The sequence below is a fragment of the Lissotriton helveticus genome, chromosome 3_2 (assembly GCF_964261635.1).
Source record: "Lissotriton helveticus chromosome 3_2, aLisHel1.1, whole genome shotgun sequence".
Taxonomy (NCBI): domain Eukaryota; kingdom Metazoa; phylum Chordata; class Amphibia; order Caudata; family Salamandridae; genus Lissotriton; species Lissotriton helveticus.
The window spans coordinates 14,406,641-14,433,546 of NC_136062.1; the positions used below are offsets into that span (position 1 = coordinate 14,406,641).

Genomic DNA, 26,906 nt, shown 5'->3' on the forward strand with positions numbered 1-26,906 from the left:
TGAAAAGCCAGCTTAAAAACTCAATGACTGTTGAGGCCTCCCCTTGACGAACATCCACTTATCTTTGTATCCTCCCCTGCCGCACTTATAAGCATGAGTCTTTTCTCAAAATGGACAGCTTAGGAAACACAACCAATCACACATTGAATCTTTTAACTTACTTTTAAACAGAGCTGTCGTGCTGTTAAGATACAATATACCCCCTTATGCCTATGGCACTACTGTACTGTCGAGCACAACCACTTTCCCAATCTAGATCATTTAGGACACACAGAATACTACATATTGAACTTTTAACCTATTTCCAAACAGAGTTGTCGTACTGCCAATATACGACATGTACATATCGTTGTCTCCTACAGCTATGTAATCTTGTATGACTCTACGTTGTTATATTGAAATACATTGCTCTCTGCCATTTTCCAATTTTAATGCATTTTGATATTAGTCACTAATTTTAGAACAACCTGCAAGTGCACTTGGATTCTGCTGTTTAAGCTTTTTTATCATGTAATAATTTTAAGTAGTCGATCATGAATAAAGACTAAAGTGCTTCTATTTTTCATGGTGGTTTCGAAGTAGGCCTGGTCAGTCGCCTTCTTGCGGTTGCAGAGATCGGATATTAAAACCATTTTCACCCCTTCTGTGGAGTTTATCGATTGAGATCTAAGCGAAAAGATGTTGACTCCTCCTTGGGAGCTCTCTCTTATTTTGCCAGTCATGTAGTCTCTGCCATTTGAACTCTTTGTAAAATAATTTGTCCTTCAAGGTCTTATTTTAGTAGCCATGATCAGTGTAAGGAAGCCTGGGTAATTGGGTGCTTTTGCTGGCTTCTCTCCATATCTGAATGTGTTTGAGGATCAGATGTGCTTTGATGTTATTCTCTAAATTGACTCAGCATTTCACAGATATCAAGGGGTGACTCTACATCTCTCTGATTAAACCCACCTTTTGAGCAGGCTAAACAGTTACAAGCGCTTAATGTAGTAAGTGCTGTTAACAATTCTATTCACAGGTCCACTGAGTATAGATGTACAACAGGCTGCTTATAGAACACGTTACTTACCTTTGGTAACACTTAATCTTGTAGAGACTATCTAGCCGCATATTCTTTATTTTAGAACTTTCCCAGGCGTCACACTAGATCCAGAAACTTTTCAAGCAGTATCCCTGTCCACCGGTAGGTGGTGTTGGTGTAGCCCACGCCACAAGAGATGTTTGTGAGTCTATATAGGCACGACCCCAGTGCAGTGACATCAGTTATTTTTCTCAACATTTATGCGCCAAAAGCATGGAGCACCAAGTCTACTCATGTAGCAGTGTGCCGGCACTGGGGACCTCAAAAGGATCTCCCTACACAGAGAAATTCTTTCACAGAGAAGTGAGGATGAGTGAATCAGAAAGGAAGCTGCAGCTAGATAGTCTCTATCAGATATGACATTACCGGAGGTAACTTCTTCATCTGCTAGAGACCTCTAGTTGCAGATTTCTTAACTTAGAACAGATACCCAAGCAATGCCTCCTCGGAGGAGGGTCTGAGAACTGATTTAGACCAGGAAGTCCTGGAGGACTGAACGGGTAAAGTGCCCGTCACAAAAGGCCTGCTTCATAAACATGTGCAAAGATACCCACCTTGCAGATGCCCAGGACAGGGACTTGGCATGCTAATGTACTGATTGTAGCCTTGGCTCTAGTGGAATGAGCCTGCAAGCCCTCAGGGGATTGCTTCTTGGCCAGTGATTAACAGATTTTAATGCAGAGCAAAATCCATTGTGAGATGGGCCGTTTCTGCAAAGACTTTTCCAGTCTTCACCCTGACAAACCCAATGAAGAGTTGATCATCCACTCGAAATTCTTTTGTACGATCAATGTAGAAGGAAAATGCTCTTTTTGGATCCAGATGGTAGAGTCTCTCCACTTCTTTGGAAGGATTAGGCCGAACAAAGAACGTAAGCAGTGTGATGTTCTGGTCTATGTGGAAGGAAGTGAAAACCTTTGGTAAAAAGGAGGCACACGCTCTAAGAACCAGTCTTTCTTGGAAAAAAGGATATGTAAGGAAGGTGCCCAATTGTTATGGCTACCAAAAAAGCTGTCTTGATGGGCAAATGACAGAGTAAACCGACAGGTATGCATGGGCTCAAATTGCGAGCACATCAAGACTGTAAGGACTAAATTCAGGTCCAATTGGGGCATAATGAAGAGCTTTGGGGGCAAACACATATTGGAGTACATACAAGAAGAGAGTCAAAACAGGTGACTTAAACAAAAAGGGTTGATCCAAGAACCGCAAGAGAGCCAAGATATACTTTAATGTTGCCTAAAGCAAAGCCTTGCTGGGCTAAAGAGAGAAAGAACAATAGTATCTCGAATGAAGGTGTGGAAATGGGATCGGCCTGTTTTGAGGTGCACCATGTCACACATTTGTCACCTGGCATGCGAATACTGTCTTAGTTGAGGGACACTTGGCTGCCAGAATAACATCAAAGACTTACGAAGGGATATCAAAAACTGTCAGCTGTGGCTGCTCATCTCCACGCATGAAGGCGGAGTGTGCGCAGGTTTAGGTACAGGATCCTGCCCTGCTGCTGAAACAGAAGATCCTCCCAGAAGGGCAGCCTTATCAAAGGACATATGCCCAGACTCAGCATTTCTGGATACCAAACACTCGGTTTCCAATCCGGAGCCGCAAGAATGACTTGGGCCCGGTCTTTCTTGAGAACTCTGGGCAGCAGTAGTAGTATTGGCGGAAAGGCGTACAGAAGGTCTGAGCTGCGCTAGAGACGAAAAGCATCTTCAATCAATCAATCAAAAATCTTTATTCGAATATGATATATCCATAAAAGCACAGATAAAATCAAACAATAAAACCATAGCAATGCATGATCAATAAGGGGTAGTGCAATATCTTAAAAGAAACAGTTTCTAATATAGGCCATGCTTCTTCGAGCAAGAGTCACCTTGGGAACTCAGTGTGCAGAAGTGCTGACACTGTTCATTCTCGGCGGTGGCAAATAGGTCTAACCAATTTCTCCCCATCCTCGGAGTCCTTGCACCACCTCTGGTTGGAGACACCTTACGTGATTTGCTGGGCAGAGACAGTTGAGTTTGTCCGCTCTTGCATTCAGCGAGTCTGACAGATGATGAAGCACAAGGAAAATGCCCTGACATTCTAACAATATCCGGAGGCACATAGAGCCCGCCCTGCTCGTTGCAATCCGACATGTCAGTGGTGTTATTCCTGAACACATGCATAGCCTCCCCTGGTGGAAGGAACAAATACTTTCAATGCCAGTCGGATTGCTCTTGGCTCCTACATATTTATGTGAAGCTGAGCCTCCAACGGATACCAGAGTCCTCTGATCTTCCCCTATCCCAGATGGATAGAGTCAGCTCTGAGAAGGGCCGGGAGATGTCTCTACCACTGACCCAATCTCAGGTTGTTGGTCACTACTGCAGGTCTTTTGAAGTTCTCTCAGATATCTGGACCAGGTTGGAGAGGTTCGCCTGATGCCCACTGGACCTTCAGGTCCCACTGCAGAGCCCACATATGCCAATGGCATGCTACACCCTGGACTTGACATCTAAAGGATAGGCTGGAGCCTGCACTGTATCCAGAAAAGCTCTGATGAAAGGGAGACTCTGAGAGGAAGACAGGTGTGACTGTGGTATGTTGATAATGAACCCCTGTGGGTGCAGGAGGTCCACCGTAGTCTGGAGGTGGGAGACGACTACCTGGGGCAAGCCTGTATTCAAGAGAAAATTGTTGAGGTAGTGCAAGATGGGAAACTCCAACCACCACAGATGTCCTGCAACCTCCATGATCATCTTGGTGAACGCATGAGTGGTAGTGGCAGGCCTGAGATATGTTTAAAAGGCTATTTTATTGGGTGACACAATCAGTGCTGCAGGCCCACTAGTAGCATTTAATTTACAGGGTATGGGCACTTATAGTGCACTTTACTAGGGACATATAAGTAAATGTAATATTCCACATGTGGCTAAACCAATGCTACCATGTTTAGGGGACTAATCCAACTACTTTCGTTAAACAATACAGACTAGAAGTGGTTCAGGGAATTCAATTAGCTTTTGGCACATGTGTTCTGTTGAATAGTGCTGTACCCTAATTGTTTGATTCCAGTTTTTGGAGAGATGTATTTATTAATAGATGAAGAATTGCTAATTTTTCTGTTGACAGAATGGAATGAGGAACTTACCACTCACTGTTCACTGGTAAACGTCATTATTATTCTCTCTTCTTCATCGCAGTACTTGTGTTCTCAACTGCATACATTTTTAAGTGCGAGATATGACCCAACATCATTTTGCTCTTCCATATCCCAACTGCTGGGCAACCTCCAATTGGACGAGAAGCCTTTTTGACTTCTGGCTTTACATTTTTTCGATTTTTTACCTTACTTTGGTAGCTTACCCTGTATACTTGCATACATCATATTTATAAACTTACTGTATCAGTAATTTTTCTCTTTTTGTTGCTTCTTTCCTTCCATATGTGGCAGTTCAAGAGGTTTTTTACAGTGTATTTTTGCCACTGTAATCCTAGTTCTTTATCTATTCGCCCAAAACGTTAATGAAAATAATAACTACTGAAATTTAGGACAAAATAAAATGTTCGTCAAGACTCTGTAAAGGAGCTCTTTAAGTATTTCGCATAGATAAAATACATTTACACTATTAGCTAGAAGCTTATGATTTAATAAGTGCAGTTTATTGATCTATATCTTACCATGTTCAACTTACCTTTACTCTTTCTTTACACAGAAAATAGGAAGTGGCCTGAAGAACATCAGCAGAATGTGTAGAATTATGATAGGTGTTTGTTGAATGATAATTTGTTTCAATAACATGTAACCAAGATCTTAGGGTTGATTCGGAACACTTCAAAAATTCACAGACTCCAAATTGAGCAAATATTTTAAGACCAAGATAGACTAAAGGCCTACATGGAAAAAAGAAACAAGTCTATGTTTATACAATAAAAGGTGGTGATTAGAAAAACAGTTAAAAATATAAATGCACGTTTAGTTTTATGACCTGTATGTCATCATATCACTCTTACAGCAACATGGAATATATAATCATTTAAAACACTCAGTTTAGACAGCATAAAATATATTAAAATATAATACCAAATCTAATCCAACCTTCTCTAAGGAAGTATCAACATAATTTGTGCTTAAAATCAAACATTCACATTCTGTGAACCACTATATTCTACTGTCAAGATTTAACCTGTGGAAGTTTCTGATCCAGCTCACAAAATAATAATATGTATATATTTGTTTTCTAAATGTGCAATCCTATAAGGCGAATTCAATAAAGACTTTGGCTCTGTAGCCTAAAAATTAATTGAGACAAGCACATTTTGCAAAATCCAGTCATTTACAGAAATGAAAACGTTGCATGCAATTTACAAACTGCCGTTTATAAATTTACAAATTCACTCTAAGTCACCAACTCATGAATTCACAAACATTAATTTGTACATGTTTTAACAAAAAAATAACAACATTGCATATTGAGAGGTGGTGGCCTCATTGACAAACATAAAAAAGTTCCAAACCAACAACAATCCACATCAGTCGTGATAGAAATGTCCACCAGAGGCTGTTGACAATAAAAGGACAAGCAGGAAGTGCAAAAAGATTGACTGAGTATGAAGTGAACATCTGAGATGAGCAATTGACTAAAGGCTACAATACATGTGTTTACACAACTGCCTTGAAGGTAACTGAAAGCACCAAAACACAATACAGTCTGGCATGAAGAGAAAAACTATATGCATCATACATCTTGACATGGAAAAATGTCAAAAAAGGCTGTATGAATTCAGACGCTCTACCAAGGCGATGTGTGACATCATTTTAACTAAAGATATGGAAGGTCCAGGTGGAGAGCCATCAAATCATATTTCCATAATACTCATGCTTAGTTCAGAATAGTGGCCAGCAACTAGACAACAATGCTATTACATATAGGGCAACAAACACAATCTTCCAACAGAACATTTGAGACACGCCACTTTGCATACATCTAAGACAACAAAGATATGGCCATATAGGCACTCTTTACGAGTTGGCCAGTAAAATTGTACAATGATACTGTATCCAGAATTACCATTAGTGCAGGGTGAATCTGCCCATCTCTCATATGATTCAATGTAGGATTCACTCTCCACAATAATCTGCTTGCGGAATATTCCCATTAGCTAATATTGCATACATAAAATCATCAAAATATGTGAAATTGGAGAATTCGATGCCCCTGTATGAAGTAATACTGCACCAAGTAGACCATAGAAAAGATTGCCACCTTCATGGTATTATTTTCGTATTTGATGCAGAGAACACGACAAAGCAATCCTACAACCTGTTTCTGCTACCAAATTTCAACACAAACCAAACATTTTGGTTGCAAAGGAGTGCTGAATTAGAATCAGTAATAATCTGCTGCTATGCTCTATAATAAGTGGTCGTCTTGTTACAACATCCTGCAAATACCACACACCGTGTCAGGCAGCTGAAAATGATATTTTGGAACGGAGATGGAGTCCTCTCAGATGAGGTTGTCAAAGATGATGCACCTATTTTACAACTTAATGATGAAAACACCTTTAAAGGTATGCTCCTGATGTCGCTGGTTAGCTCTAATAGAGAATGGGAATAGGTGTGCCCGCTCAACCTCCCTATCCCAATCCCATTTTGGAACTTCTGGCAATGCTTTTTTTAATAGCTCAATTATAAACCCTCGAGGATCCGACCCCTCCTTCCCTTCAGGAATTTGCAAAAACCTCACGTTATTCCGGCGAGACCGATTTACGATGTCCGCTAATTTCCAATTGATATCTTCCTTGGTAGCCAAGTGTGTCTCAATGACTGTCTTCTGTTGCGCTAGATCGTCCTCCAGGGTCGATATACGTGCCTCCGCTTCATTCGCTCTTGAAAGAAATTTTGCATGTGACTTAACCAGCCGCCTGACCGAGTTCTGTAATTTTCGACAAGAGTTCTGCACTCTCAAACTCTCTTCTAAATCAGGCCCAATGAAATTTCTTCCACCTCTGTCCCTGGAGCAGCAGCAGCAGTTTGATTTTCCTCGACTGCAGCATTTCCCATATCCACTACTTCCCCATTCCCACTCAAATGGAGTTTCCGCACTGTTCGAGAGTCAGTCTCTACCTGTTCCTCAAAGTCGAAACTGCTATGTATACTTCTGTCCTCCATACTCATGTGGGTCGCATACTGTTGAAAAAGATCCTCTGAGGAGGACATTGACTGCTCTGAGAGGGAGTAAAAATCAACAGAATCTGACTCAGTAGCATGTGATGACATCTCCTGACTGCGTGGATTATCCCCTCTAAGATTAATATGGCTCTCCTCATTTACCAGGGGGTTGGGACAGTTCCTACTGCAGTCATTTGCCTACTATTAGTGGCTACAGTTACAGTTGCCCTGATAGCTCCATCTGTTATTTCCTCTATGATTTCAAAAGCCTGTACTTCATCCTGGATATTAGCCGCCAGGCTCCCCTGTGCCTCCTCACAGTTCTGGCCAGAATTCTGGACAAGCACTGCCGCTCCCCCTTCAACCGAGACAGCAGGGCTATCCACTGCTACCTGACTTTTGCTCCTCTGCTGCTGTCTATCCAGCTCCTTATTTTTAGCAGAGAAAAATAACTCTGGAATTTTCTTCCCTGTACTTGCTGCTACCGCCGCCACTTTAGCCTGAGTTGCAGCTGCCCCAGACCCTGCCTCCATTGCCTTACTTTGAATGTCAGTTTGCGTGGCTCCTTTCGCTCCTTTCGCCTGTTTCGCCACCTCCACGGCATCCTGCAGCTCCATTGCATTTCCCTGTGCTCGACCTCTCCCCGAGGAATTTTCGGCGTCATTGCTCTCCGCTGTTCTCCCCGCTGCTCTCCTTGCCGTGAGCCGTCCTCCACCGAGCTGCTAGCTGCCGCCCAGGTGAGCCAGGTGAGCCACTTCAGCAGGAACGCCCACCGGCTCCTCCGCGTGCACCGCACTCTCGAAGCCGCCGCCAGCCGCAGCAGCAGCATTCACGCCCGTAGTATCAGCACACAAACGCAGCCCTCGGTATGTGCAGAAGATCTAGTGAGGGTGAATATCATCCACCTTTCCCCTTCTGCTCCGCTTACTCCGACAGTAACATGCCCCGCGAGGTCCGGCAGGAGCAGCTTGCTCACTCGTCCATCACGGACGCCATCTTGCCTCTAGTGGCGTTTAATAGTTTCCTTGCTCGTGAGGAGATATTTTTGAAAGCGCGACAGGATAAGAAAAGAAATGGACTTGATTGTGAATTTTTTGTACGCCCTGATTTATGTAAGCAGTCAGTTGAATTACGTTGGCAGTATCGACAGTTAATCCCAGAATTCCAAGCTAAGGGGGCGCAGGGATTTTTAATGTTTCCTGCAAAAATGAAAGTAATTTACAAGGAGCGCACCCGCTTCTTTACGACAGTTGTTTCTGCTAAAGAATTTCTGGGCTCAATGTAATATAGGCTGCATTTAATTAAGTGGCTTGAGTGTACAGGGTTGTTGGAAATGGGATCCCTCGCTGGCCAGGGCTTTCGCCAAAGTCAGTCAGAGACCACCACTCCCAAGTCAGGGCAAGGGAGTTACACGCCAAGATAACCCCTGCTCACCCTCTAGGTAACGTGGTGCGAGCAGCAAGGCTAAACTTGGAGGCGATGTAAGTTAAGTATTTGCGCATGCACCCCAGCAACAACACCCAGGCCCACCACAAAGGAAACTCCACACAAGGTTATATAAAAATAGCCTTTGTATTACACCAAAACACATTAGATAAAACACACACTTTACAATGTGCCAGAGGCACGGGCAGAATTTACAGGGGATATGTACAAGACAGGGCCACCTGGACCACTGTCAGGAATCAGAAGTAACACTTTCAGAAATAGCACTTAGAATGTAAAATGTAAATTTACTTTAGCACAAAATAAAAATAGAGCACACAACCAGTAACTACTGGTAACCAGGACCTCACTAGCACCACCTGTACTAGGGAGAAAACAACCACCTACACATCACAATACCTGTAGGGGTGTAAGAACATAACACATGATGCAATGCATAACATTCATTCAGAGGTGTAAGGAGGAAAACACATGATGCATCAACAACACATTCAGAGGTGTAAAAACAATAACAATTGCGCCAAACTCACAAGTCACCACCTGTGACTGTCCCTAGGCCAACTGGCCTTGTTGGGGCTAGGACGCCCTGTGTCCAATGTCAGGGTCCTAAACGTGGCAGCTGCCCACGAAGTGCTGGGCAGCTGTGACAACACTGGTGGGGGCAACGTTGGAGCCTCACAGGCTCTGGTGAAATGAGTGTCCCCCGAGCCCCTCTGGGCCCTACAAACAAGTGAAGCCCCCTAGAGCCCTCGCTGGGCCCTAAATAACTGTGGCGCTTTTGAGCTCCTCTCAGGGCTCGTGGATCAAGTGACTGCCTCCTCGGGAGACTCGGGGGCTCAGACAGCCCTGTGCACCTTCTTGAGCCTCGTGGGCTCTTAGCCAAAAGATGCCCCCAAGATACTGGAGCCTCGTGGCCCCAACAACCATAGCAATGCACAGGGGGGCGGGGCGCGGGCACCGGCAGTGTGCCCAGACACCTCCCCCTTCCTCTTGAAGCACTCACCGGGTCTGGCGCGGGGGCTTCCTCTCCTCTCGCTGGACTCTACCGCGGGCGGGGCTCTCTCCTGGCACGGGAGCCCCGCGGCCTCACGCGCTGTTTCCGCTCTCCCCTCTCACCCTCCGGGGCTCACCTCTTCACTTCTTTGGAGCCTCGGGGAGGGGCGGAATGTGCCGGCTTCTTCTTCTGCTGCAGGAGCGCGGGGTGGGCTCCCGTCCGCTTCCTGTTGTCCCGCCGCAGCTTGCCTGACTTCCGGGTCAGACCTCGGGGACGCGCTGCAATTGGCCGGCCGGCCAAGCACTTCCGGGTCGTCGCGGGCAGCGCGGCGGCCCGTTCCAGGCACTCGTAGGCGGGGGATGAAATTTACCGAGGAGTGGGCTCCCTCGAGGTAAATAAATCAAACAAATATGCGGCGTGGGCAGCCGCTCGAGCCGCGAAATGCAGGGTGGGCACCTGCCTTACAGAAAGCGCTCCCAAGCGCTCTAAGACGATGAACAGCGCTCCTGGACAATAAAGCGCTCCCCAGCGTTGTGGGCACAAACTACAGCGCCAGGACAAAATAAAGCGCTCTCAAGCGCTAGAGGCCCCACTGAAGCGCTCTCAAGCGCTAGCCAAGGGATTTCAGCGCTCCCCAGCGCTGAAGGGCAGAGAGCAGCGCTCTCAGTGCTGTAGGCACAGCACAAGCTCCAGCAGGGGCTGGAGGCAGGCAGGGGGGCAAGGCTGGGCCAGAGCCAGCACACTGGGTCTCCAGGCAGGGAGACAGTCCAAGTGGCGGTCCTCCTGGCCCCAGCAGCAGCAACAGCCCCCTCTGGCAGGATCCAAAAGTAGAACCACATCTGTGGAGACACAGCCCCATTTTTATACACCATTTTCCTTTGTCTGAAGGTGCAGGCGGAACCAGTCGCAGCTGGTTCTTGAGTACTCTGTTTACCTCAACCACCCTCTCTATTCACTGGCAGGGCTTGGGTCATTAGACACACCACAGGGGGGCGGAGCCAGCATTGTGTGGGGAAAACCCAGCCCATCCAGGACACAGGTACACTCCTCCCACACATCACTCATGCTAATCTCACACTCACCACCGGGCAGACCCATCCAGACTTCCTGGAGCCTGGCATGCCAGCCAGCTCCAGCCAATCACGCTCCAGCACCCTCACTGCACACATATCTCAATGTCCAGAAGTAGCACTTCCCTTCTAGACACATAAATGCCGCATACACCATCTCGCAACATTCACTCTCACGAGTTCACACATACCAGACTCGAGCCTGTACACCCCACGCATCAGGAACTACCAGGGACACATACATTCCCCATGCATTCCTATGGGCGGGCAGGCCTAGCTCAGCACATGCACTCAAAGTGCGCACGCACTTTCCACTGGGACACAGTGAAAGTGCGCAGAATCCCAAAAATCACCATTGCCAGGTACCATTTAAAGCAAAAAGTCTAGGGGTGAACCTGCCCTAAGGGCCAAAGTCCAACACAACCCCCTTCCAGCCAAAACGCAGGGTAGAACAATCACCACCGTGATGGACTTCCCTGCTTGGGGCGATAGAACACGGATGCAGGCCCGCAACTGCAGGGACACCCTCCTGTTCTACGCCACGGTGAACCCATGGGATTCCTTCTCAACACACTGTCTGGACCAACTGGGCTACCCCACTGGTACTCCCAAGCTGTCCGCGGCCAGGACCAGGCCCTGGGCCACCCAGGTGCCACTGGTCCTTGCCAATTTGCAGAGCGGGGGGTAGTAACCCCTGGCACATAGCGGCCATTTTCCACTCTTCCTGTCTGCAAGACAGGACTAGACTGCCACTGGTTCTCCAGCCTAGGGTCTACAACCTCAGGCGGACCAGGAGTCTCAGGGAAGGCTCTCCTCCCCCTACCTCTTCTTCTAGGGTTCCTCCTCCCTCTGCGAGGGGTACCCTTACAATGCCACTCCAACCCAGGGTTTAACCGCTCAAGTTGCACCGGGGTCAGAGGTGGGCTCTCCCACCCTCTGCACCCCCTTCCAGAGGTCTGCCCTCTCCCACCTGGAGAAGTTCCTCTGGAAGAAGAACTGGTCAGGACACTGGTCACAGTCATCCTACCCTTCAGGTCAGGCTGATCCTGAACCTGGCCTTCCAACCTCTGGTCTAAAACCTTCGGTGGAACAATTGCCTGGCACTCCAGGACTTCTGGGGATTCACACACAATCCCCCTGAGGCTAACAAATGACACATATGTTGTGTGACTGTCTGTCTGGCACAGATCTCCCGTCCCCTGTCCACCTGACAGTGTGTGACGATCCCCCAGACCAGAAGTGGCGCCACCCAGGTCCCCCCAAGAAGATCTAGCCCAACTGGCTAGTCCCTGGTCCACTGGTGCCTCCACTGGGAAACTCATCCCCCAATCACTCCTCACGCTGGACTCCTGTACCCTCCCTACCGGAGCGGTACTGCCAGACTCTAGAACCACAGGAGCTCTGGTTACAGACGCTCCAGGTCCTCTACTCACTAGGAGATCTTCCTCAAATGGACTAACAGGACAGCCTAGGTCCCCAACTTGGTGTTCCCTACAGAAACCATCCAAGTCCTGAGGCAGGGCTTCGGGCGTCTGGGGAACCTCGGTCTCCCCCTCACTCCTGCTCCACTGAGCCAGGCAGTGAGCCCCTACACCCTCCTCGCTATCCTGGGACCTAGCTGGGCTACACTGAGCCTCTTCCACCACGCTGGGCTGGAAGATACCTGAACCACTACTTTTGGAGTCACTCCCTAATGACTCTAGAGAACCTCTAGCACTTTCCAATCTGTCTGCTTCCTTTGCCAGCTCCCAAGGATCAAAGGTCTCCAACCTCAACAGGTGTTGCCGCAACTCCGGCCAACAACAACTGAGCACCTGCTCCTTGAGAATAAGATCAAACAGCTTGTCAAAATCAGGTCCCGTGGGAACCTCTAACCACTCAATCAGTGCACACTGACAGTCCCCTGCAAACTCCTCCCAAGACTGGTGAGACAGTTTCCTACTGTCCCTGAACTTCAACCTATACTCCTCCTCTGGGGAAACAGGTACCAGACTGTGGGAACTGGGGGTGGGACTTCTTGCACTGGGCTCTATATAGCTGCCACCACTGGACTCAACCCTCCCCGGGAAATCCAGAAAATTAAAACTGCACGCAGGGGATAGTCTACCCTCCAGAGCTACTTTGCCTCTGGTGGAGGCCCTCTCAGCCTCCTCTATCCTCTCTTGTGCTAAGACCCTCTCGGTCTCTAGCTGTTGCTTCCTAAGCTCCAGCTGCGCCATAGCCTGGGCATGCTCTAACCTGAGCTTTTCTAAAGCCAGCTGGTGCTCCCTTTCTCTCCTCCTATCTTCCAGCTCCTCTGGGGACAGGGAAAGGGATGAGGCACTGCCTCCTAAACTGGACCCAGCAAGGGACTCCCTATCTATGGGGTCCTCACTCTCTACTGGCATCCAGGTGCTGTCATCTTCTTCCTCCTCTTCTGAATCTTCAGGGCTCCCCACAGACCCACCACCCTCCTGGTGTGAGGCCCGGGCCCTTTCCTCACTGCGCTCAAGATCCCTTTGTACCTTACACCATTGGACCAGGTAGTTCCTAAGTTCGTACTTAGTATCTGACCCATCCACCCCTATGTCTCTCTCTCTACAGAACCCTTCCAACTCCTGCATATTGTACCAAACTAGATCACTGAGATCAAAGACAAGCTCCATCTTGGCAGGACGTTCTAGAGAAGAGATCACACAGGGAACCTAGGGGTCTGAGCTAACACAGGAGTACACAATTCACAAGGTATCAGCAAGCTCTCTACCCCAGAGAACTCACACTCACTTGCCTAGTGCCACACACCATTCATCCACACACAACCCTCCCCTCGGACTGGTAAGGCAGTTTCTACCACCCCTGACTTCTCAACCTGACCACAAGTGACAGAGGTACCGACTCTGGGCGCAGGGCGGGGGACAAATGTACTGACACAATTGCACAATGATACCTTCAGGAGAAGAAAATATGAAACTTCAAAAACAATACAATCCCCTAAAATGTGGTCATCTAAAATGCAGAGTTTTGTGGTGCAGCCAGTTGCTACTAAGGTACAACGCAAACACAAATCCTTATCCTCACCGCTTGCCGCCAATGTTGGAAATGGGACCCCTGGCTGGCCAGGGCTTTCGCCAAAGTCAGTCAGAGACCACCACTCCCAAGTCAGGGCAAGGGAGTTACACGCCAAGATAACCCCTGCTCACCCTCTAGGTAACGTGGTGCGAGCAGCAAGGCTAAACTTGGAGGCGATGTAAGTTAAGTATTTGCGCATGCACCCCAGCAACAACACCCAGGCCCACCACAAAGGAAACTCCACACAAGGTTATATAAAAATAGCCTTTGTATTACACCAAAACACATTAGATAAAACACACACTTTACAATGTGCCAGAGGCACGGGCAGAATTTACAGGGGATATGTACAAGACAGGGCCACCTGGACCACTGTCAGGAATCAGAAGTAACACTTTCAGAAATAGCACTTAGAATGTAAAATGTAAATTTACTTAGGCACAAAATAAAAATAGAGCACACAACCAGTAACTACTGGTAACCAGGACCTCACTAGCACCACCTGTACTAGGGAGAAAACAACCACCTACACATCACAATACCTGTAGGGGTGTAAGAACATAACACATGATGCAATGCATAACATTCATTCAGAGGTGTAAGGAGGAAAACACATGATGCATCAACAATACATTCAGAGGTGTAAAAACAATAACAATTGCACCAAACTCACAAGTCACCACCTGTGACTGTCCCTAGGCCAACTGGCCTTGTTGGGGCTAGGACGCCCTGTGTCCAATGTCAGGGTCCTAAACGTGGCAGCTGCCCACGAAGTGCTGGGCAGCTGTGACAACACTGGTGGGGGCAACATTGGAGCCTCACAGGCTCTGGTGAAATGAGTGTCCCCTGAGCCCCTCTGGGCCCTACAAACAAGTGATGCCCCCTAGAGCCCTCGCTGGGCCCTAAATAACTGTGGCGCTTTTGAGCTCCTCTCAGGGCTCGTGGATCAAGTGACTGCCTCCTCGGGAGACTCGGGGGCTCAGACAGCCCTGTGCACCTTCTTGAGCCTCGTGGGCTCTTAGCCAAAAGATGCCCCCAAGATACCGGAGCCTTCCGGGTCAGACCTCGGGGACGCACTGCAATTGGTCGGCTGGCCAAGCACTTCCGGGTCGTCGCGGGCAGCGCGGCGGCCCGTTCCAGGCACTCGTAGGCGGGGGATGAAATTTACCGAGGAGTGGGCTCCCTCGAGGTAAATAAATCAAACAAATATGCGGCGTGGGCAGCCGCTCGAGCCGCGAAATGCAGGGTGGGCACCTGCCTTACAGAAAGCGCTCCCAAGCGCTCTAAGACGATGAACAGCGCTCCTTGACAATAAAGCGGTCACCAGCGCTGTGGGCACAAACTACAGCGCCAGGACAAAATAAAGCGCTCTCAAGCGCTAGAGGCCCCACTGAAGCGCTCTCAAGCGCTAGCCAAGGGATTTCAGCGCTCCCCAGCGCTGAAGGGCAGAGAGCAGCGCTCTCAGTGCTGTAGGCACAGCACAAGCTCCAGCAGGGGCTGGAGGCAGGCAGGGGGGCAAGGCTGGGCCAGAGCCAGCACACTGGGTCTCCAGGCAGGGAGACAGTCCAAGTGGCGGTCCTCCTGGCCCCAGCAGCAGCAACAGCCCCCTCTGGCAGGATCCAAAAGTAGAACCACATCTGTGGGGACACAGCCCCATTTTTATACACCATTTTCCTTTGTCTGAAGGTGCAGGGTGGGGGCGGAACCAGTCGCAGCTGGTTCTTGAGTACTCTGTTTACCTCAACCACCCTCTCTATTCACTGGCAGGGCTTGGGTCATTAGACACACCACAGGGGGGCGGAGCCAGCATTGTGTGGGGAAAACCCAGCCCATCCAGGACACAGGTACACTCCTCCCACACATCACTCATGCTAATCTCACACTCACCACCGGGCAGACCCATCCAGACTTCCTGGAGCCTGGCATGCCAGCCAGCTCCAGCCAATCACGCTCCAGCACCCTCACTGCACACATATCTCAATGTCCAGAAGTAGCACTTCCCTTCTAGACACATACATGCCGCATACACCATCTCGCAGCATTCACTCTCACGAGTTCACACATACCAGACTCGAGCCTGTACACCCCACGCATCAGGAACTACCAGGGACACATACATTCCCCATGCATTCCTATGGGCGGGCAGGCCTAGCTCAGCACATGCACTCAAAGTGCGCACGCACTTTCCACTGGGACACAGTGAAAGTGCGCAGAATCCCAAAAATCACCATTGCCAGGTCACCATTTAAAGCAAAAAGTCTAGGGGCGAACCTGCCCTAAGGGCCAAAGTCCAACAAGGGTAATGAAACTACTTGCCGAATCTACTTAAGGATGGTTTTCCTGATGGGTTTTTCTTAATGTTATGTGTGGTTTGGTTGGTACAATGGCCCGCGGGCAAAGGCAGGGGCTTGTGGGCAAGCTCGCATCAAGAGGACCATAAGTCCTAAAGCCTCGTTGGGGGTGGGAGGGGCAGGTAGGGGGGCGGGATGAGCTCAGGGGGGGTAGGGGTACTGGAATCAGGGGATGGTGGGTAGCATGTGGCAGGTGCAAAAAAAGGGGAAACATTTTATCATAGCGACTAACACTAGAATTATATAACTGCTTCAAAGATCAGTTCGATTGTTGGTGGATAATATTCAGTGGATCTGAAAGGATAAGCGCCTCTGAGCTTTGGCTTTCTGATTTAAAATGTCAATTAAAGGAATAAGAATTTGCTCAATGATTGTGTCTGGGCTGAATAATCCCATTAAAGCGACAAAAAGTAGCAGCTGAATCGAGACATATTTGCCCAGACGTACTGTGTATTCAGGAAACCCACATCCCATGGACTAAGAGAGAAGTGCTAAAGGAATTGGGATACTCGTTAATTGTTTCAACAGGCCAATCTAGTATGATAAGGGGAATAGCCATCCTTGTTAAACGAAATTATGTTAATATAGGCCAGAAACTAATGGATAAGAATGGGCGGTGGGCTATAGCAGAGTGCAATCTCGAAGGGCGAAAGGTAACGCTTTGTACGGTATATGGAGCTAATGTGGATGATGCGGGGATCTTGAATGAAATAAATTCTGAACTGGCTACTTGGCCGCAACCGGTGGTGGTATGTGAAGACATCAATATTAATTTGACGAATAGAGCACTCCAGGACGGTTTTGATAAATATAGAGGGCGGAAACCGTAAGTTTATAGGGCACTTTATAATATAGTTAGGGATCAAGGGATAGTGGATGCGTGGGGTAGTTTGAGGGGACAAGATAGTGGCTTTACATTCTACTCCTACCCCCACAAAAAGCTGGTTAGACTTGACTATTTTTTCGCACCTGTTTCATTACTGGTTGGGGCCACAATAAGTGTTTATCCAAGGATTACATCGGATCATGCTCCAATTGTACTGGAATTACTGGGCTGCCTCAACAGACCTAAATCTCTAAACTTTACATACGATCGGAAATTAGGTTTAAATACGGAATTTAAGGAGCACATGGATAGGTGGATTCAGTTTTTTTGGGGAATAATAAAGGGACGGCCACAGTTAGTATAGTTTGGGACACTTTTAAAGCGTGTTTTCGAGGTGAATGTATTAGTTTTACCTCTTGGCAGCAAAAGAAGCTTCAAAAAGAGTTGGCTACGCTTTATGAGCATTTAATTGAGGCCGAAAATTCATTAACTAAGGGGGTTGTCAACGGCCTGAATGATCTATCTGAGTTGGAGAATGAGGTGGCAAAGGAGAGGGCTAATGTTTTCGGGTTTTGGAGCGCAGAGAATGCCAGAAAGTTTTTAACATCTAGAATGCAAAGACATGAATATGGCGAAACAATTGGAAAACGGCTTGCTGTACGATTACGGATGAAGGAGTCAGCTAGAAATATTCAGGCACTGAGAGATGTAAATGGGGTATCGCATTCCGAACCCCATCAGATCCTTAAGATCTTTCAGCAGTTCTATTCTGAATTATATACGCAGCAAAGCGGGGTAGAGGTGGGAGGGGACTGGATAGAAACACTGGAAGAGGGCTTGAAAGTACTTGATCCTACAAACATACAGGAATTGGAATCCCCGATTACGATGTCGGAATTGGAAAGTGCAGTAAAAAGCCCTGCTTTAGGCAAGGCAGCAGATCCTGATAGAATCCCCGGGGAGGTCTATAGGCAGTTTTTTTATATCATCAAGGACGAGCTACTGAGAGTTATGCAGATGGCGCAGGTGCGTTATCCTCCTAGATCTTGGTCGGATGCCACGATCGGGGTGTTCTGTAAGAAAGGCAAGGCCCCTACCGCGAGAATCCTCAAAGACATTAGGCAACAACTAAATATTCGGGAGGGTAAATTGCGCGATTTAGAGTGACGGTATGAACACACGAGAGACCCTGCCATATTGGGTGAAATCAAATTGACTCTGGCAGAACATCAAACATATGCCATGGACGAACTTAACTATGTGTCGAAACGCAAACTGGCGAGAGCGTATGGGGAGGGTGGTAGGCCTGGGAGGGCACTGGCACAGAAAATCTGCACGGGACATGCCCCGCAACACATTCAAGCGGTAAAGGACCAAGCTGGCACTCTCAAATATGACATAAAGGGTATACTAGACGAGTTTAAAGCCACTTACGGACAGTTATATGAATCACGCCCCACGGTTCCAACGACTGACATATCGTCTTATATGGCGGACATTGAAATTGCATGGCTATCAGATGCGCATAGGGTATATTTATCTCGGCCTGTTACGGTAGAGAAAATCACGGATATTAATAAATCTCTCCCTAATGGCAAAGCGCCGGGACCAGATGGATTCACAGGTGAATTTTATAAGGCATTTGCAGATCTACTGGCCCCACATCTAGTTAGAATGTACGGTCTGCGCATGAAGCCCAAACTCTTCCCCCATCGCTGCGTGAAGCAATGCTGATAGCTTTGCTGAAGCCGGGTGTGATTCTTATAGGCCCTTATCACTTATTAACGTAGATACCAAGATTATAGCGAGTGTAATGGCTACACAACTCAAACCTTTAATGCCACTTTTGGTTAGGCCGGATCAATCTGGCTTTATTCCGGAGCGATCCACGGCACCCAACACACGTACATTATTTGCATTATCCCACTACCTGACCCCTGAGACCAAAGCGGTGGCGGTTCTACTGGATGCCGCCAAGGCGTTTGACACAATTTAATGGTTATATCTCCATACCGTCCTAAAACGCATGGGCTTTCCGACTATATTCACACAGTGGATATCGATGCTGTATACTGATCTCTCTGCCCGCATAAAAATAAACAATTATGTCTCAGACCCTATCAAAATAAGCAGAGGCACTAGACAGGGCTGCCCTTTGCCCCCAATACTATTTGCGTTGGTACTGGAGCCCCTCGCATGCAAAATTAGGTAACATCATCATTACTCGGCCCTTCAATTCCCGACGCGACCCCTACATATCTCTTTATATGCGGACGACATGTTACTGTATGTCAAGAATCCAGTACAACACCTTAACCCCCTATTACGTGAATATATAAAATTTGGCCAACACTCAGGGCTACAAATAAACTGGTCCAAGTCACAAATTATAGCACTGACGGATAGCACTATCCCATTTGCGTTGGACTACCCATTAGAATGGCAGGAGGAGCCAACACGCTACTTGGGAATGTGGTTTCACAGGGATCCAGAATTAGTCATCCGCACAAATTATGGAAGAGTCATCTCTTCGTTGGAGGAGAAGATCAATCGCTGGAATAAACTGCCGCTATCACTAGCGGACAGAACTGCAATAGTCAAAATGGTGCTTTTACCAAAGTTCCTCTATTTATTTAACAACATTCCAATTAAGCCACCATCAGAAGTATTCCGCAATATAAACAAATTAGTGCTTAGTCTCATCTGGGCAGGTAAACAGGCCAGATTAGGACTTCAAACTTTGTCTCTGCCCTATGCACAGGGTGGGTTCAAAGTACCAGACTTCTTTCTCTACTATTTATGTGCGCAGGCACAATTTGCACATTACTGGTATCATGAAATACCGTTCATGTCACATATTGCTGTCGAAACAGGTGATGCGTTTCCTATACCCCTGTCGGCCATACTGCCATATAAACGACCGCTGTTACATGCTCGAGATATAAACATCATTGACACCACTAAGGAAGCCTGACGACTGATGGGCAGGGAAGCTGGTAAACTACCGTTATATGCACCGGCCTTACCACTACCGCACTATCAGTCACCCAGGAACCTGTTGGCATGCATCTACTCCGGCAGGCCGGGATAGATACAATGGGTGATCTATATGTTGACGGTCAGTTTAAGCCACAAGAGAGCCTAAGCTATATTAGCAATCCAACACTACTATTCACATTCACATATTACCGTTTGCAAAGGGCGATAAAAGAGCTCTATCAAACATATCCGGTGGAACCCCAACAGATGTCCTCATTGCAATTTATACTAACGGCACCTACTGCAGCACACATGGTCTCGAGATTATATACCAAACTGCAGGAGGATATAGCAAGTAACACTGAGAAAATGAGGGCTAAATGGAACACTAACCTGGCTGAACCTCTCTCTCCTGAGGAATGGTACGGACTTGCATGTTGACGGATATGCTTACACCAAATGGTAATCCGAGAATCATTCATTATAAATACCTACACCAAATGTATTACACTCCGCAGAGGCTTCATAGATATGGTTTGTGTGCAGATTCTAAGTGTAAAAGATGCAGAAGAGAAGCTGCTGATTTTGTTCACCTGGCATGGCATTGCCCGAAAGTTGCGGATTACTGAGTTCAGGTGACGGAGGATCTAAGTACTATGTTGGGGACACACATTGAATGCACGATAAGAGTGTGTCTGCCGGGCCTCGTTCCTCAGATCAGAGCAAGGAAGCGCAAGTTCTGTGTTGTAGCGTTGTTGATGGCAAAGCCCAGAATCTCACTCCACTGGAACAGTAAAAGATGTCCAACGATACGGTACTGGTGGGAAGACCTCACCTACTGTAAAGATACACTGATAACATATGAAGAGGAGCTCCCAGCTCGATCACGACCCAAAGACTATTGGTTTTATTTACTTGATTATTTAAAAACGCAGTCGCTGGAACAAAATGAGTGAAGTATGGATAATATACATGACATGCTGCCTGAAGCATATAATGCACTTGTGCAAGTGATGGGAGCGAGAATGCTGTGGTGCAGTGGTTGATGTTTTCTTATTTATTGTTCATTTTGGCCTTTTTCTTATGCTTAATTGCAAATTTGTATAACTGCATATTTTAAAAAGGCAAGGCCCCTGACTTAGTTGGATCTTATCGCCCAATATCATTATTAAATGCGGATAATAAAATTTACTCCAAGATCCCGGCTAATCGATTGTCTAAAGTTATTGTGTCCTTAGTGTCTCAACAACAACACGGTTTTATACCGAAAAGAGGCACGGTAGATCATGTAAATAAAGTGGTTACTTTATTTGATATTGCAGGTGTAAAGAAAAGCGAGCTAGCGCTTATCCTACTCGACGCTGAGAAAGCGTTCGACCAGGTTCATTGGGGCTATATGTTATGTTATGTTATGTTATTATACACTTATATAGAGCATTATCACCCCGAGGTATCTAAGCGCTACCAGCGGACATACACAACCCATAAAAATGCAGAGCCGTCAAATCAAAGGGGCCCCCAGGCTTCCAGGAAAAGCACAGTCTTCAAAGTTTTCCTAAAAGGGAGTAGATTAGTTTCCTTCCGAAGTTTCACTGGAAGACGGTTCCAAGCCTGAGGAATGGTACTGGAGAACGCTCTACCGCCCATGGACACAAGATTGAACCGGGGGCAAACCAGATTACAAGCATCAGTTGACCGGAGGACCCTACTCGGCGTGTAACTGATCAGTCGGTCCTTGATATAGTTAGGGGCCGAGCCGTAACTAGCCTTGTGTGTGATACAGAGGCTTTTAAATTTAATTCTCTGGGCAATTGGAAGCCAATGTAAGTCCTGAAGTAGAGGCGTGGCCCGGGTTCGCCGAGGTTTTTTAAAAATCAGTCTGGCAGCATCGTTCAACACAACTTGTAGCCTGGCCTGCAGGTTTTTAGGTAGGCCATAGTATAAAGAGTTGCCATAGTCGAGGCGTGCCAGAATCAGGGCAGAGACCGCCAATCTTAGAGTGGAAAAGGACAAAAATGAAGATAATTACCTAAGTTGGCGCAGCAGATTAACACAAGTACCCACCACCGCCGATACCTGCTGTGTCATGGATAACCGGGCATCAATTTTGATGCCCAGGCTTTTTACAGCCCCTGCAGCTACTGGGAAAGGCCCCACTTCCGCTGACCAAAACGACTCACACCACGGATTAGAAACTGTTGTGACCACTAGGACTTCGGTTTTATCAGGGTTTATTTTTAATAATAATCCGACATCCAGTTGATGGTGAATTTGAAAATGTCTTGCATTCTCAAGTAAGGCATAGGTGAATGGTCGATCTGGATCAGGATTTGAGTATCGTCGCCATAATTATAAACCCTGCAGTCCATCCGGTTAAGTGCTGCTATCAGGGGCTGCAAATAGATGTTAAAAAGCAGCGGTGATAAGGCTGAACCCTGAGGCACTCCACAAGTCAGCTTGGCTGGATTAGACACTAGATCAGCTAGTTGGACTCGCTGGGAGCGGTCTTTAAGAAAAGAAGTCAACCAAGCCAAAATCGAACCCTGGATCCCTAGCTCCTTGATCCGCGAGAGTAGGCGGCCATGATTGACGGTGTCAAACGCCGCGGATAGGTCCAATAGGACCAAAGCACACAGCGTTTTCTTATCAGCCCTGATTCGCAGGTCATCCAGCACGGAGAGCATGACCAATTCCGTGCTGTGATGGGCTCTGAACCCAGCCTGATTAGGCTCAAGAATATCATTGCCTTCCAGATAGCGGGTGAGAGAATGTAAAACATGCTGTTCTAAAACGTTTGCCAAGAAAGGCATCTGGGAGCTGTGGAGACTTATGGACAAAATGGGTTTTGGCCAGAAATGTATTGCTGCTTTACAGTCTCTTTATGTATCCCCTAAGGCTAAGATATCTGCTATGGGATTGCTTTCGGACTCCTTGAGCATCACTCGGGGAACTCGGCAGGGCTGTCCGTGTTCCTATCTTTTGTTTGCCCTGTACATTGACCCTTTTATTGAACAACTGACCCGGAGTGCACTCATCCCACCGTATCGAGTATTTGACTATTCTTTTTCCGTGTTTGCATACGCGGATGATATCGCCGTTGCTACAGTGAATCCTGCACGCGCCATTGAAGAAATTGGGAGATTGGCTAAAGAGTTTGGTAGCGTAACGGGCTATAAACTCAATGAATCAAAGACTCAGATTTTGTGCTTGGGTACCTTAGTATGGCATGACGATAGGGTTGTAAAAGAAGTCACGTATTTAGGGATTCAGATTAGAGCAAATATGAACGAACTGGTGGATGCTAACTGGAATGGGTTGATTGCAAAAATCAAGACCTCTTTAGATAGGTGGGAGCGATTATATTTTGCTATTATTGGTCGGTCTAATATTGTTAAAATGAATGTGCTACCAAAGGTTCTTTACTTGTTTAGGTCAATACCTTTAGAAATATCTAAAAAACGATTACAGGTTTTGCAATCAATGTGTGGTAAATTCATTTGGAGCCCAGGCAGACCTAGACGGGCAATGAAATTTATGACATTACCCCTGGATGGGGGGGGTTGGCGGTGCCTGATTTTTTCCTTTATTACGTTACTTGTTTTTTGTTAAAAATGAGAGTAATTATCACGGGGAAGATGGCTGACAATATGGCTATTGCTCCTACTATTTTTGAAATGTTATTAGGCCCAATCGCGAAGTAGTGTTTATTTATTGAGTTAGATGGTAGCTACTGTAAACATACGCGCTTTAAAGTACTGCTTAGTGCATTTAAAGTTTGGAAATGGTTTTCTAAAATAACCGCAATGGGGAAAATTTCTTATTATACACCCTTCAAAGCCTATAGGCTTTTACCAGGAATATTTTCAGATGATATGTCACAAAAGTGGCAGAGGAAGGGGGTGAGATGGTTGGGTGATCTGTATATGGATAATGGAATTTGTAAATCATTTGACGAAGTAATGGCTCAGTTTGCTTTTCCTAGAACCTATTTCTTCAAATTTCTTCAAATATGTGACTTTTTATCTCGCCTTAAGGTGGCTATGCAAACAAACACGGTGGTTGAAGGGGTTAGAAGACAGGTTAAAATTGGAGTTTTTTTTTTTTTTTTAAAACCTTTATTGTGCATAAAAGGAACAAATACGGGCCCACAACCTCCAGGCCGGGCACGATACAGTAAGCACAAGAGCAAATAGGACAAATTCCCAGCAGCACCAGGATTTATAGCAACAATCATGAAATAACTCTGCAAACGAGTACGTGTCACCAGGAAACAGGAGCATTGAAGGTTAGTTTTAAAATTTATAAAAAGAACTTAAACAGTAAGGAGAGAGATCAAGGAGTACTGAGTCCGAAACATTACGTCACAGCAGGAGGAAACAAGAGCATAGTGTGGAAGCAAACACATAAGCGAGCATCAAAAACAACATGGCGGATCAGGATCAAATAACAAGAGCTGCGACTAGCAAGTACGCGCCACGTAGCACGCCACCCTCTTCCACTGACCCGTCCCCCGGACCCAGAACAGAAATAGATAAAGAAAAGCGCAGAAAATAGATAAGGCCCATAGAAATGAACTGTATGAAATGAAAACCCACCCCCCACCCTACAACAAAGCGGAGGCTATGGCCTACCCCCCCCGGCAGCGTGTCTGTCGCCCACTAAGGAACCCGAAATATAGAAAAAGAAAAAAAGAAACAGAAAAAGAATACCCTAATAACAGAGGAGGGCCAAATTCCAAAGCACCCGGACTCCCCGGCCAGTAAGTCTCTCCACCACCCAGAACAACAGAATTAGAGCGACCATACAGAAAGAAAGCAGGGAGAGACATCAGAATCATTGTAGCACGCGTCGATGAAGCGTCCCATCCCGGGCCCCCACCCGCCCATCAAGAACAATAAAACGAACAGGATCACCCCTAACCCTGGCCAGATTTCAAGCGTCCACCCAAATACGACCCCGGATAGCACATCGCCCCAAAGAGAACAAAGGGGTAAAATGGCCGCCCTTTACAAGGAGAAGGGCCCCCTGCACAAATAGCACAAACCCAGTCACTAAGCGTGGCACAGATCCAGAATATCGCCGCACCAAAGTCCACCCAATCCAGCATGAAACAGCGATAGAAACCCTCAGCATCGCCATCCTGATCAGCGTAGGAACATAGTGGCGTCTCCAACCGAGCCGCAAACGAGGATAAGGGTCCATCAGCTGACAGTGAAAACCGAGACAGGATAGGAAACAATGTAGCTTCCACGAAATACGGTGGCGGCAGTCCTGCAAAGAATCCAGTCTCAGAGCGTTGCACCCGCTGAGAAGTACGCCGCAACAATGTCTCCATTGCAAGTCCAGGAGAAATTCGGTCGACATCATAAGGGGGCCCAGCTGGTGGGGCACTCCCCGATCCCAGAGCGCCCGCATCCAACTTCGCGCCGAGCGCACAGGAGCAATCACACCATTCTGCCCTCAAATCGGCCAGCGCTGCAAGGATGGAGGCATGAGTGATGCAAGGCGGCAGAGCTAATGAATCGGCAGCGCGGAGTTCAGCGGGGTGTGCCAACCGCCACTGAGAGCCATGGAGGGCGACATCTCCAGGGGCAGAGATGGAGCCCAGTCGCGCTACTGAGGGGACGACCGCCATATTGTGCACCAACACAGGGGCAACTACACACATGAGTGGGTCCCAGGATAGGCAGCTGGGGTGCAGGCACAGTCGAAGTCCTGAACTCCCTTTAATAGCGAGCGACAAAGCATGTAGGTCCCGTCATGGAGACCCGACCCGGCGTGGAACAAAGGCGAGTCGCAGCGGCCATTTCCTCCTCTCCCCACACAAAACAGCGCAGCTCACCACACACCGCTATGAAGGGAGGAAGCGATGAAAACCATTGCCGGTCAAGCAGCTCCGCCACAGGAGGGATCAATACGGGTACCGAACAAGCCATAAATCGTAGCAGGGGACACAGGCTCACCACCCGTCTGTGGGATCCGAGAAGCTCCGGCCGTCCCCAGCAGGGCACATCGACCCGGGGCACAGGTCCAGGGCTCGGCACCGGTCGTCGAGGAAATCCGCAGTTACTACCAGTAATCGGGCCGGGAAGAGCACCGGAGAAACGCCACCAGCGACAGCGCACCTCCCTCGTCTTTTCGCGGCCACTGTGCCTCAGGATAGTAATCAGGATAAAGTTTTAGTGGAACAGGCTCGGGGAGCCGGGCGACTACACGTCCGTCACCGCCGCCATCTTGGCTCCTCCCCCCCAAAAAAAAAAAAATTGGAGTTTTATATCAAATTTTACTTTTGGGAAGAACAGACGCCCTCGATAAAGTCAGGTTGAAGTGGGCTACTGCGCTAGGGGATTCGGAAATTGAAGTAGAGGACATGCTTATGTTGGTGAGAGAATCATTAATGTCTGCAAATTTAAAAGTTCAATTTTATAAGACCTAGTTTGACCTATATTATACTCCGGCACGAATGGCAAAATGGGGGGTGGGTACGAGGGCAAATGCTTTCGCTGTAGGGACGATGACGCGGATAGTATACATATTTTTTTGGGTTGTGTTAAACTTAAAAGTTTTATTGCAGTAATTGAAAAGTTTTTGTCACGGGTTATTAAAATGCCTTTAGTTATCACACCCGCCATGATGCTACTGGGGAAAATTCCTACAAATAGGTCATCGGATGTATTATATCAATATCGCCACTTTATTTTTTTCTCCATGACGGTAGCACATCTATGTATAGCTACTGAGAGGTTGCAGGAAAAATCACCTGTATTTCAACAATGGCGAGCCAAAATGTACAGTCTATTTAAATTGGAATGGGGGCTTTTCTCAGTTAGGGGTTCTAGGAAGAGACAACTGGGCTTAAAAATTTGTGGCGCTTTCCGTGACTATTATGAGGATTTATAATTGTTGAAATGATGAAATGTGCAGGAAAACGTTGGAAATGATGATCTGTGC

At 47.2% G+C, this 26,906-nt stretch overlaps 1 protein-coding gene across 2 annotated transcripts in view; it reads right to left on the bottom strand.

Moving 5' to 3' along the window:
• Positions 1-26,906, bottom strand: part of PDE8A (phosphodiesterase 8A) — a 2,294,608-nt gene that overhangs the window by 245,393 nt on the left and 2,022,309 nt on the right. For both annotated transcript variants that reach the window (XM_078684749.1, XM_078684748.1), the window contains exon 17: positions 4,762-4,960. In XM_078684749.1, the coding sequence (XP_078540875.1) occupies positions 4,762-4,960 (199 nt within the window). The remainder of the gene's footprint in view (positions 1-4,761; positions 4,961-26,906) is intronic.